This window comes from Rhopalosiphum padi, chromosome 1, assembly GCF_020882245.1.
Source record: "Rhopalosiphum padi isolate XX-2018 chromosome 1, ASM2088224v1, whole genome shotgun sequence".
NCBI classification, from domain to species: domain Eukaryota; kingdom Metazoa; phylum Arthropoda; class Insecta; order Hemiptera; family Aphididae; genus Rhopalosiphum; species Rhopalosiphum padi.
In genome coordinates this window covers 73,951,790-73,966,922 of record NC_083597.1, presented here as the reverse complement: position 1 = coordinate 73,966,922, position 15,133 = coordinate 73,951,790, and the positions used below count along the sequence as shown (strand labels likewise).

Here is a 15,133-nt window from a genome sequence, read left to right as displayed (position 1 = left end):
ACTGTCCTAAATATTACGAGGTTCGGACGTCACGTAAGAGTTACGGGCGTACTTTATGTAAACTCAATTTTGCGGTCAGCTTTGCAGGAAAAAGAACCAAGTAAAGAGAGAACTATTATCATGGGGCTGATTTATCAGAGTTAGCATTTTGTTTTTAGCAAAACCCTAAAGAAACATTATAACAATATAATATGTAGAATTGTAATATATTATATAATATGTTTATAAAATGTATATTCATAATACTAGACGTATCCCAAAAATAAGGTCTGCTTATTTTAAATAAAAAATATAAACTATTTTTACATAAGAGCTTTAATTGAATATCTAAGATTATTTTTAAAAAAAATTGCCATTCACTTCGATTTACTTTTCAAATATCACTAAAGCACATTTTCTTATCCCACCCTCTCATAAAAATTCACTGTCAGCATTTTCTTTTTCAGGTACTCTATGACTTTTTTTCATCTCTTTTTATGCGCCCGTCATTCTTTTACACAAATGTCTTTCAACCTCAAGAAAAAGTAGTGTCCAAAAGATCATCTAGACTACAGAATAAAAGTATTAAGACAGCCCAACCTGCAAACTGATCCAAAACGGCTCTGGTAATATAGGGCCAAGAGCTTGCATGCAAAAAGCAAATCCCTTTTTTCAGTATTTCTCGTCATCGATTATGCATTGCTCTGAGATATTTTTCAGCATCTCGCAGCAAGAAGATGCAAGGTTGATTTCGTTCCTAGTATGCATCAGCTCGATGAAAAGAACTTTTCATTCCGTTCCAAACAAAAATGTTACTATGATTTATTTTTTTTGTGCAGATTACGTCACTTTGAACTTCCGCTTTTTATTTTTTTATTTAGCTTTTTATATTTTTTTTATTAATATGGAAACCTTACTTTTGAGTTTTGAGACATATCTAAATTTATAAAAGTAGTGATATACGAGGCAAAATATATTAACGGTTTTTTATTTTATTTTTTTATATACCTGTGTAAAATAAAAAAAAAATATACATAATTTTAATATTGAATTTAATAAAGATATCACTCTTCAAGTAATCTGCGTAATTATTTCAAATTTTAAATTTATTTTTAAATAAATCTCGCGACATGCTTTCGATCTTCTTTTATAATAGTATAATAGCAGTATAGATAATTTTATCAATTTGTTGACGTATTTGTGACACTACAATTGTATTTTGTTGTCTTTATTTCACGAAGGCATAACACTACGAATTTATGTTCAGCAGAAATCATGTAGCATTTTTAATCTGTACTCTTAATATTGAATTGAATCCAGCCGATTTCAAACTGTAATAGTTAGATTAAAACATCACCCATTTTATTTCGTAGGTTTTTTCGATATTTTAAGTTTAAAACGAGCCATGGCCTGAGAGCTATATGGATCACATTATATTTCGCGTTTGATTTGAATAATCGTAGAATTACGTTATATTTTATTCCTACTGAACTATTACAAAATTTGCGATATAAAGTATCGATAAAAACTGATGATCTACTATATTTCCGGTGGTCTGGATGATATTATATGTACTTCTCCTCGAAACCCATCTGAAAGTGACCGTCGGAGCGTAAACAAAGTTAGGTATATTTAAACCCACGAAAGACGTTTTCCACACACACACACACACACACACACACACACACCTATAATAAAATACGCAATATAAATGCATCATTTATGAGGTCGGGTTTAACGGTCGTAAGTAAACTATGTGTGTGAAATTCGGAATAGGACGTACAACAAGTCGGCGGTCGCTACAACAATAACGATGGCGGTGGTGGTGATGATGATGATGATGATGATAATATGTAATAATAAAATAGCTAGCGCGTTAGTCCTGTGACAGCTTTCACGCCGCGTTGACCCCCGCTGTATGACGATGATTGCCGCGCACGGTCAACCCGAGAAGTTAAATATTTATATCGGAATTATTTATTACACTGTACGGTTACGAATAAATGCATTCCGCTGAGAAAATACGGGATTCAATTTATTTTATTGTGATTTATTATGGTTTTTATACAACTACTACGATCTGAAAATTTGTTTCTGTCACTAAAACTACATGTCGCAAGTGCTCGGCTAAAATATGACGAATAACTTCTCGTGATTAATATTTAAAACAAAATAAAAATGCTTAGGATTTCATACATTTAACAATAAACACAGAACAGCCTACACGAATACTTGTGTACGCGTGTAACATGAACACTATATTTTCCAAAGCAGCAGTAATTCTACGCAATTCTGTATATTATCAAAATTCAAAATGAAGTAAAGCGTATATGATGTTATTGAACTGAAGTAATCATAATATTTATTCCATACATCAATAAAATAATTCTTTTTCACATAAGAAATTATTATTTCATCTTTTTTTTTAAACTGTTATAGCCTATTAAATATCTACCTATACCAGTAAATGAAACGAACTGAATATTCAAGACATTATTCAAGTATGAATTAATCATAAACTTTAAATCGATTTTTAACGATTTATCGTAATCGTTTAGTCCGTCTACCACGACTGTTAAACATGATTTTTTCTCACGTTTGCTGTCCGATTTCTCTCATTTGAAATACATTCAATATTAACGCGGTTATTTTGAGGGAAAAAAGGAAACCGTTTGACGTGCGGTAGTGGTTCAGCCAAAAAAAACGCATCAATATGCTGTCGAAATCATGTTTTCAAATTATACACACAACTGCAGCTGCTATTTTGTCGTATTGACATATGCCCTTAGACTCTATATATTATATTTAAGGACCGAAAAATAAATTATTTATTTAGTATTATACCAATCAGAGTGGAAACAAAATACAAAAATCTCCCGACACATTTCGGTGATTAAAGTAAATTCTGATTTTGAACGTTTAATTGATCTACCCAAGCAATAGTTGAGTATTAATTCTAGTAAACGACGAAAATGTCTTTATACGACGTATACAGACGACAGTAAATGTAACAGTATTCTATTATAGATGTCCTGCCATTCGGAGTATTGGAGTTCACAACTTAGCGGCAGAAGTGGAATAGGCGATAAAGGTGGCCATTGATGATAATCGAATGAAAGCCGCATGCACAATATAGCGATAAATGTGTGAAAATGTGTTTGTTTAAAAGCATTCTATTGAAGGTGGAAGATAAATTTGTGTCTGTGAGAAGTTAAGTTATATCTGTGGTATAGGCGATATAATAGACCATCTCGACAGAAAGGGGAAGTCAGATAATATTTTAAATGAAATAGTAACATTATTTAGTCCAAATTTTTAAACTGGTAATACTATTAAAAACCAGGTTTTATTTTTAACCGAGACTAATATTAACTTACAAGAATTCAATTTTACTGGTTATTTTGGAATAAAAATATACAAAGTTTCCATATTTTTATTTTGGTTTATATTAATATTTTAAACGCTTCAGAATCCGAGATAATACTTTAAACAATACGACAAAATATGGACATTATGTTAATGTAATAATATATAGGGGAATACGAGCAAAAATAAATCCACAGGGGTGGTAGTTGCATACTCAGCCACCCCTCTTTATAGTACCACTTATGATCCGCAGTAATCGATCAAATCGTGTGGTGCTGTATCAATATAATATATGTAATAACAAGGACGTAATGTCGCGCAGTCATTGAATAGTGCTGCGGTTAAGCATCAACCAGCGTTACTAGCTCTCGGATGGGTGACCGACCACTCGGGTTCTTAGTATTTAGTAATGAAGCCCATGTCTGGCAAATATGTGTTCCATAAACCTACAGTAACAAACATAAATTCCCACAACTAATGGGTTGATTTTTTGCAACTTAATTAAAATATACAAATGTTATCTAGACTTTATTTATAGCAACGATCTGGACAAAAAACAATAGGTAAAGAAGTCAACATTTTTAGCTGTCGAAAATCCAAAAAATACTATACACTCGTAGTATGTAACAAGTAAGTACATTACACATATATTATATATGTATTATATTAATTGCAAGACAAACAGCCGTACGATTGTAATTCATACTTTGTTTTCTTAAATTTGAAATGGTTACTACCTATAAGTCGAATGCCTTAGTCAGGTTATCAATTTGAGGTGATGGACCAATAAGTCACACGTGTTGTCGACTCGGTGGTAATACATATTACATATCATATACTCGTATTTATACACTCATAAGTTGTACACATTATGTAAAACAGATAAAAAATTATTTTCGTGTAGATTAAATGCCATTATATCATCATCATTGTATAATTACTATTGTTATTATCATTAGCATCATTATCGATGTGAGCGACAGTCCCTTTTCCGTTTTCCCAATCCCGGTATCGAGTACGCCGGACGTTATAATATCCTTTGTAAACGGTACCACAAAGGTAATTTCAATACATACGTAATCATTAGACAATGCATCCGTCGCAACCACGATGGCTTCATTTCGACCACAACCGCGGTATTGTCGCCAGGTCCTATACAACAATATTATATCTACGTGCATCGGTAAAGTTCTAACATTTCAAACGTATTCTATTCCTGGTCGTAAACCGTACAGAGTATACCGTTTAGATTTAACTCTGTTAAAAAATTATATTTTTTAATTTAAAGTATTATACAGATTACCTAGTTATACCGTAATTTTATTTTTTAATTTTGGTCTATGTATCGTAGAACATTGAAAAAACATTCATATTAATTATAAACGTTTACACTATATTTATACTACGAGATACCTATCTGAAGAATCGATACAAGTAATACATGTACTATATATGAAAAAAAAAACATAAAAGCCAGAAGGTAGCATAGTAGTCTATTTGATGTTGACAAATCTCTATTATAGCTTTACACCATTACATTAAACGGCAGTAGTTTTCAACCTTTAAGGTTAACCATGCGGCACACTTAATCTCCTACAAAATTTTCGCGGCACACCAATCCATATAATATGTGAAGCATATTTTATATTTATAAACATTAGTATAAACCTATAAATACATACTAATAAAACTATTAATAGATTTTTCGTGGCACACTTCAAGAGCGCTCACGGCACACCAGAAAACCACTACGATTAAAGTTTCAACACAATATTTATATGTACAGAGTGCTACAAATATAGCTAACAAATATTAATAACTAAGAATGTAATATTTTTTGTTCTAATATGTGTTAATACATTTTGTTCTATACAATACAGTAAATTATAAAAAAAATATTATCTAATTATATTTTTTTATAATTAACAAAAATAAAAATTATAACCAATTTAGTAAATAACATTTATCACTTCTATTAACTACACCCTGTATACGCATTATATATGTATATAGTCATACACCAACTTTTAATAAATATTACAAAAAACTTTATAAGTTGTCAGATAAAAACTGATAAAGTTATGGGAATTTTAAATTAAGAATGTATCACGCACCTATTGCACCTATAAATTAAAATTATTAAATCTATTACAATAAATGTGTTCATGTTTGGTTTTGTTTTTTACAATCACGTTATATGTTATGCGACGGTAAATGTAAATATGAATATTTGTCCTGTTCGTAAACGTCGATTGTACTATTTATTAGTTAAAACCTTTGATGACGTTTTTAAGTACCTAGCTGAAAAATCGTACAAATTACAATCCGCAAACGTAAAACAATATCTCGTCTTTACTGTAGTTTTATATCATAATATAATACGAGGATCGGCATAGATGATTTTAGTTGGAATAAGAGCGATACGATACTGTTTTATCATGTCTTGAAGAGTATACATACAGGACACACTTCGGCAAAATAAATGTTTCCTATGGGAAATCCACTTTCGGGCAATGATGATGATCAGGATTATACAAGTTATTGTGATTAAGTACATTTCAACGTCTGTAGAACACACAATATAATATAATATAAACAGAATTATTCACCAAGGATACTTACCCCATTTTTCCTTTTGATAATTTAATAATTCATACGGATTCTGATTTTTTTGAATTTTTAATGAAACTTAACTATTTATGTAATATTATTACGAACTAACTTTTTTTCAAATAAGAACTATCTTATTTATTATAAATTATTGATTTTGTTGTGCTTGTAATACGATCGTGTCATCAACAAGTAAAATTAAAATAATAAACAAACAAAAAAATCAAATTAATTACTACGATAAATATATACATATAATCAGTTGTGCTTTATAATTATTGTTATTGCTTTTTATTGTAAAATAATTATAATTACTTATAAAATATAAAATCTGATGTCAAATATGCTCTAATAAATTTATTTTTTATTTTTATTAAACACATTTTTACAGATTACTAGACCTCACTGAGATAACTCGTGTAGAGGTCCAAAGATCTTAACCTTAAAAACATTAACCCTCATCTATCTGATTTTTTAATACAAATAACAATCAAGTTTTTTTTTTGTTCTAAAAAAACAAACTATGTTATTTGGAAAAATGATTTAAAAGCATTGCTTTGAAAAACTTTAAGATATTTTTCTCAAAGCTCTTATTATTATTATGTTTTTAAATGAAAGAAAACTCAAAATATTTTCACAGTAAAAAACATGATAAAAATATAGCTTAACGTTACAAAGCAGTCACGTCTTCAGTTTCGTTTTTACGCACATTGTATAATATAATGCTTTAATAGAAAATTTATCTAATCAGTAAAATAAATCACATTTATTCATTTTATGGGTAATTCAAAAGTTTTAAATGTTTATTTTAACTTAAATAGTACTATCTATATATACTAGTATATATACATACGTACAATCGTAGTTAGTAATACGATGAAATACATGACGCGTAACTCATAAAATTATCCAATACTACAGATTTCTGAAATTTAAGTGAGTGGTGAAGAACGTGTTTAAGTATTTTATTTTCTAATGCTCAAATAATAATTGAAAATAATACATAAAAAAAAATATAATGTAATTAGGGGGTTTCGTCTTCTGCTTGCTACGATGGCCTACCTTATCTTATATTTTATTTAAAATTATGTTTGTATTTCAGTATTAATAACACTGTCATTATTTTTTTATTTACTTTCATTATCTATTGAGTAATATTTTTAATATTTATAAATATAAACAAAATTTCAAAACATTCATTAATATTTAGAATTTTTAGTAAAATAAAACATGTGAATTTATTGTATCATACAAAAGCAAATAAAGTATTAGGTATATAAATGTAATTTGAAATATTCTGAATCATCACTAACAAAACCACTTTTTACATGAAATGATTATTATTTAAATAAGGAATACAATATTATATTGTTTAAATAAACTTACTATTATAAATTATTTAAAATTAAATGATAACCCTTGTAATGCTAATATTATAGTTTGCAAACTTTTGATTTATTCCCGTTTATATCAAACTATAATATAAATAAGTAATAACACATAATATAATATTATGAATTAATTGAAAACGAGATTATGTACCGAAATTGCCTATATAATACGCCGTTCTACCACAAATTTAGTATTACAGTAAGAACCCGATGAAAACATAACACTATATTATTATCTGGCATATTATATATTATGTTGTGAATATTAGTGTACTGTTTGATTTTTACACACTTCTACAGCTATAAAATAGATTATTATTTTTCGAAAACCTTATTACGCTATCCGTAGTCAGTAAAATTCCGTTCGCATACACAAAACAAACATATATTGATTAGAAGAGACTCTAATTTTTTTTCCAAACATATTATATGTATAACTGCCTGCAGAGTATCGTACTGAAAGTTTGGTGCAGTTTCTTTCGTCTGTCTCCACGAAATTATTTGATTAAGAAATAGACATACCATTTTGTGTCGTCTGTTCTTCTTCTATCACTTTTTCTATCTCTTTCTGTGTGTATGTCTAGAAAGTTGAAACCCATCACCTGTTCAGCGTGCCAAACTACGCGTGGTTACAACGATCGGCGGCGAGGACATTAATACTATTTAAACTCGCAAGAAAAACATCGAGTCCGAACTACGGTCCTAATTAAGTATATTGAATTTTGAGAAAACAAAAACAGCAGAAAAAAGAATTAGACCAAACGTACATGAGATAAACAAAACTAATGCAATAGTATATATATAATATATAATATATATATATATATATTAAAATACACCAAGTACAAATAGAATTCTATAATCGAATACTGTCCATACGAAACGGGTCCGAAAAGAAAACAAATGCTTAAGAACTTTTACAAGCGTACATAACACAACATGAAGCTTTTTTAAAAAAATTTTCCCAGAAATTTTATTTAGTTATTTTTATTTCGAATGCATTAATTTTTATTTAAAAATGTCTATCTAGTCGAATATGTTGGATTCTGGAAGGAAATATAATATATTTATCTTACAATGTATATGTGTGTGTGTGTATGTTTTAGTGTATTAGTGTATTAGTTGTCTCTTAAGAAATTTTTTATAGCTGAAAAAATATTTCAATTTTCAAGATTGAAAGTGATTTCTGTCAGCAAATTGAATCTAGTTTATACTTAGAATTTTCAGTAATTATTTCAATAACAAGCACAACTTAAAAAAAAAAAAAATCATGAAAATAGAATTATCAAATATTTATACTGACATACATAAAACATGATACAATTTAAAAAAACATTTTCACTCTGATTGGGTTATTTTTAAATATTTTAAGTTTTCTACTTATTTTACTTTTTTTTTCTATAAATTATAATAAAAATATTTTCTTAGGTAAAAAAAACTAATTTCAAACTACTTACACAGTTACACCTTCCACTGTATGTTGGCACTGACTTGAAATTAATAACAATAATACATGATAAAATATTATAATGATATAATACATATATCATACACAATATCTTATAAAAAAATAGTTCAATTTACTTTATTACTAGTAGAAAAACATATTAATAATATTAATATAAATATATCTTAAGATAATATCCTTTGAAACCAAGTCTATCACACAGTCATCATTCAAAATCATTTTTCAATTGCAATTATGTATCATTGAATAATCAATTTTAAAATATCGATTGCAATTACCTACTCAATGATGGAGAAACATTTGAAATATTTTAGAAAGAAAGACAACTTTGATTTTTAATATAATAGGTACCCTAAATATAATGTTAATTATTTGTTAAATCACGGGTTTTTGGTTCACTTTAATCTTTTAACTGTCATTATCTTATATATCATCTTCAAAACAAATTTACAATTTGTTATGATTTTACTCTTTATTAATTGAAAAAGTTATGCGAGAAAACATGAAAAAATCAATTATATATTTATACTCGTGGTGGTAATACGAAAAATAAACAACTATGCTCTTTATATATTAATATAAAATAGTAGACCAGCGATTTAAACGCAAACGAGTGATCAATATTATACTCGACGAAACTTGTGATCATGATAATATCATTGTGATTCTTATGTGGTCATTAAACGGTAACGGACTTCGTGTTTAGCATTTGTAGTTGAGTGGGGTTATTCACCGGCGCGAGAGGACACCAGAGACCATGTCCTAATGGTACTCAGAAGTCACGTATATCATAATCATGTATTTTATACAGAGTGGTGAACTAACAAACTAACATATTTTTATAATAAATACTGAAATCCATTGAAAATTGTACTTTTTAACCTCAAACATTTTTTTTAAAAAAAGGATAATTATTCTTTGCTTTACTTGATATTCAGGTTTGTTATAAAAATAGATCAATCCTACATACGCTGGTTATTATAATATGCTAACCAACTTAACTACTTTGCTAATGCATTTATTTAAATTCTAATTTTTGACATTTTTAGCTATGACTTGACATTATTATTATCATAAACTTTTTTTTTAAATAAAAACCACTCTTTCAACCATAAATATAATTTGTTTGTTGTTTTGAAATTGAATGCAACTAAATCAACATACCTACAAGCTAGTGAGTTATAAAACTATACTATTATATCAAGTATAATAAGGATTTTAAGAAAAAAAAAATATAAGTAATATTCAGTCTAGCATTTATAAATTCAAGCAATTTTTATTAAAATAAAAATATTAATTATTATAATTTTCGATTTTTTAAGCCTATTATCGTGGATTCTTATCCTTATCATGACTTAGTACATACTTGTGCAATTCAATAATTCAGAAACTATTCGTTTGAGTTTAAATTTATATACCAGCATAAAAAAAATCTGTTTAATTATTAGTACGCTGTGCTGACGTTAGTCTTGTCGACAGCACTTAAACGGAAGCATAAAAAAAAATCAAAGTATTTGTCGTGTTTATATATACATATAGTATATACCTACAATTTTAAAAATCAGACATCGAATATATTCGTTATTTATTCATAAATTAAATAATAATGGCGAGCATAGTACTCAGCTAATCACTCTGTATACACGAGTTTGTCTGTGCATCGTATATATATATATACATATATATATGTATTATAATATAATACATATATATATACATATATATATGTATTATAATATAATACCGGTACACGAGTACTACTATATTAATGGACTGCTGTTGATTTCCAAAACTATTAAGTATTAACTATGCTATCACAATATACACCACCTTGCACATCGGCCTTATGCCGTTATTATATTATACCATTCTGATAACGTTTTCGAATATTATACGCGCGTTAACCTTTTACCTATTGTCGGCAGAAAACACTTTTGACGGTGCGATATTGCAGCGTACACAGATTCAGGCCGTTGCAGTTGATTTCAAAACGTATCACGCTGTATATACCTATTATATTATTGTATTCAATAATAATAATAATAACAATACTATTAATATTTGCAGTTATTGTGTTCTCTAGGTAAAAATACCGCCACTTAACCCCACTTATAGACATCCGTCTCACTATTAAATATACTTACGTAATAAACGTCATAATATTATAATGTGGTGCATCCGAATCTTTTAAATATTTAAGCCCTTGTTAATATTACGATTTATTAAATCGTATTAAATCGATAACGAGTGTTACATATTATTATGTTCTACATATGCGATCTATAATAAAAAATAAAACATATATTTGTTGAACTATTTCGTCTGTTATTAACTCCGAACACCGCAAGAGAACACTGTTTGCGGACATAGTTTCAACCACAGATGATGTCTTAAGAGATCCACTGTCGTGTATCAATCGGCTAAGGGAGGCAAGGCAATGAAAATAATTAACACGAGTTAGATAAAAATAATTCATTAAGTATAATTATTGATAATGTCCATCTGGATCACACATTCAATAATTGTGTCACTTTCAATTTTTTTCAATAAATATTTTGTTATAAATTCATCTCGCATAACTTTTCTTGTTGCCTACTATAGCAGCTGTAATTGTTTGAAAAATAACACGTTATTAATTAAAATCATTGGATAATTTATATATATTATTTCAGTAAAATGTTATAACGTAATTAGGTAACTTATAGTGAATTATAGCGATAAAAGCTAGTACGTAAACCAACTGAACTAAATCAACTGACTAGATTAACTGGGAAAGGTTATGGGTTGTTACGACGGATTTAATTATTAAGTAAATTAAAAAATTAACAAACTAATTTAGTTAAAACGTTTAAAAAAAAAAACTAATCGTTTAACTTGGCTTCAACTTTTGAACTAGTTGATATCCACAATATCTGCAGCGTGTAATTAATTAGGATTCCGATTGAATAATAAATATACAACCCTGACAGCAAACGTAAATAACTTGGTACATCGTAGGTGTTGGTATAATGTTGCACAGCATTCCCGAGTCGACGCGGCAATACAAGTCGGAACGGTGGTGCCGTGTGTTTTCTTTATTGTTGAAAAACGATATGGCCAGACACTATTGTCGATCATAACAATGACGCGTCGGGTCAACCGTAATATATATACAACGATAATATACGGCGATCAATGGAGGGCCTATATATTATATTCCATGTCGGAAAACTTACGGTAAAAGAACTTTATTATTGATTCAGACGATGAACCGAAAACCATATAAAAATGTATCTCTGGACAATTCTAAAAAATAAAATAAAAAATAGATGAAAATATAAGGACGCCGTAAAACCAAACGGGACGTCGCCATCTCGAAATTAAGTTGTTTTATTTGCCCATCCGAGGAGTAGACGGAAATGGCGTTTAACGGCCGTGTAAAAATACCTATGTGGTTTGCGTTTCGATACAGAACAGGTGTATATTTTGTAACTGTTCAAATTATACTGTCAACTGTTTCATATTATTTACACAGTTATATAATTACATATTACGTATTTATAACTAACGATAAACTGATATAAAATGTAATGATTTACTACTTTCCAATCCTTTTGTTTTTTCAGAAATGTTTGAATAATCTACACAATTTTACATACTTTGTTGTGCAGTCATATTATTATGGGAGTGTTTCTATTAATTTTTTGAAATAAAATTATTTTAATTTTTTCTCAGGCACCATCAACAACAGCATTTTAATTTTTAAATAATGCACATCACTACAGTGAACACATTGATGACTGACATTATTAACATAAAAAAATAAATAAGTATGTCAACAACAATACGAGTTTTGATCCGGCTGACGCATCCCACCCTCCCCAGCCATAGTCGTAATCCACCTCATTTCATTGACTGTTAAATTATTCAAAAAAAAAAAAACATTATCACATTATTATATATTACATTATCATATTCCACCAATGAAAAAATGTGATCAGGTTTGTTGACGAGATGTGAAGTGGTCAGTAAACATGGTGCGTATGAAAAATTTGCTGACTTTCTCGTAGTTGTCAACAAGTATCAACAAAACAACAACAAAAAAACTGCCACAATCCACCGCATGGATTTAAGCGTAGAACCTCCTCCCCCCCTCTCATTCCAAAATTTTGTTTTGAGTACAGCCTTGAATCTAGATATGTTCATCACGATATAAGATAATAAATATATCTTAAATCGAGTTTGTCATCAAAGTTTCCACCGCCGGAGAATTAATTGATCAGCCATCAGACTGAACAACTATAGCGAGACGTATAAAAAAAACTTACTAAAAGCGTGACACAGGATTTTTTTTTAGTAAATACAACTTGAAATACTTTTATACACCCCACTACGTTTTTTTTAAAAAAAGTAAACATAAAATTGCTTTCTATATTATAAATTCATGTACGCCGCTTTCGTGTTTTGAAACAACAGGCGTTGATTTCTATGTATTTTTATCTCAGATTCCGAGGCATAAAATCTGCTGAAATTTTTGATAGATAAAATACCGAATTCAAAAACGGTATACTATCTACGTTTAATATTTACTTATAAGTATATAGAAGTAGGTAGTTAAAACGTAATTTTGTAATAACGTGAGCGGCGAAGAACACTGTACTTCGTACACTTAGCTTGTGTGCCAATAATACAATATTCGTTTAATATTTTCGGAATTATATCAAACTTTTGAATTTGGAACGATAAATATGAGATGTGCCTGACAAAAAAAAACATTTAATAAACCAAAAAAAAAAACTCACTATAAGAAAAAGGTTTTGTTTTCGACAAAAATTGTAATGAAACGCATATTTAATGTATAAATTATAAATCCGCTATGCGATATGAGAAATAGAGTAATCCGAACCGTTTTTGCTGACGGCTGAACACTATCGGCGGCGTAATACTGTGCGTCCCGTTTGCATGCCCTCGGGGCCGGCGTTAGAAGGAGGCAAATCCCGAGTGAGTTTTCGTATCGCGTGTCTCGTTTTCGAGGTGTACAATTACACACCTCGTATATATAATACTGTCGTCGATTCATTATTATTATTATTATTATCATAAGACGTTTATAATTATAATTAATTTTTCTATTTAATTCCTATGGATTTGTTTTCTATTTTCAATACTTAATTATTTTCTATTACAACAAACAGGCGTTGTGTATTATAATATTGTGCATCAGATATTATAGGAATGTGTAAATTAAACTTTACGAAAAAAATATCGATCGAGAACAGATATTTTTTATGAACTATTCGCTGCAGAACAGTAAAATCTTTTCAGCGTACTATACCTATAACATTATGGTCTTTGCCTCTTTGGTTACTATAAAAAAACACGCGGTACTCACTCATCGTGGAGTTGGTCTTCCTCAAGGTTGGGCAAATCTTCCACAAACCTATGCGGAACGCAGCGGCCGTGTAGGCGCTGTCCGTGCCCGGCACCCTGTACGGTTCCCTGGTGGTCACCCACGAACCGGTCACGAAACCGGTCAGCAGTATGGCCAGGGACGCGACGCCGAAAGCGACGCTGGTCCGCGATACGTTCTCCGGCGCTCGGCTCACCGCGCACATTTCGCCCGCCGCCCAGCCGCAGTACCAGCGAGTCACGGCCGTCGTCACGCGGCCATCGCGACTCCGCGCCGCCGCCACAGCAAATTCAGCAAGATCTTTACCTGAAACACCACAGCGGTGGTAAAGGTATTTATTATTGTTGTTATTGTCGTCTCACGGGTCATGTGCAGTATTAATCGACAGCAAGCTAAATAACATAAATATACTACTACAGTGTGATTTGACAGGCGTGTTCAACCCCCGATTCGTAAAAGCCGTCTCGGTAGTATAATAAACACTGCATTCGATATTACATTTGTTTTATATTTTTGCAAAATCGTTTTTAAAGATTTTTATACTCAGTATAAATATTTTAATATTTGAGAAACCAATCGATCGAATTTTGAATTAGGTACATGGACATTTAAAAAAAAAATACTATCCACTAAATAATTTATAGTAAAAATGAGGGTTCTCGTTTGAAAAATATAAGCTTATATCACCACAAAACACTCTTTAAGTAGGAAAAAAATATTCCAAGAATTTTAAAGTATATAGTTTAAGTTAATAATTTATAAGTCTTTACTTAAACCGTTATGGGACATGCGGCATCCAACCATAAGGGAAGCTGCAAAACCCTTCAACATCAGAAAAATATAAACCATCCAATCCATGTCTGTCTCCGCTTATTTTCTTTTGAATCTTGCTACATTTATAACAAACAATAACCTTGACAAAATGTATAG

General features: G+C 29.7%; 1 protein-coding gene across 1 annotated transcript in view; it reads right to left on the bottom strand.

Moving 5' to 3' along the window:
- Window positions 1–15,133, bottom strand: part of LOC132922079 (uncharacterized) — a 191,503-nt gene that overhangs the window by 149,581 nt on the left and 26,789 nt on the right. Inside the window, exon 2 of the mRNA XM_060985408.1 lies at window positions 14,186–14,509. Coding sequence (XP_060841391.1) covers window positions 14,186–14,408 — 223 coding nt within the window. The 5' untranslated portion in view covers window positions 14,409–14,509. The remainder of the gene's footprint in view (window positions 1–14,185; window positions 14,510–15,133) is intronic.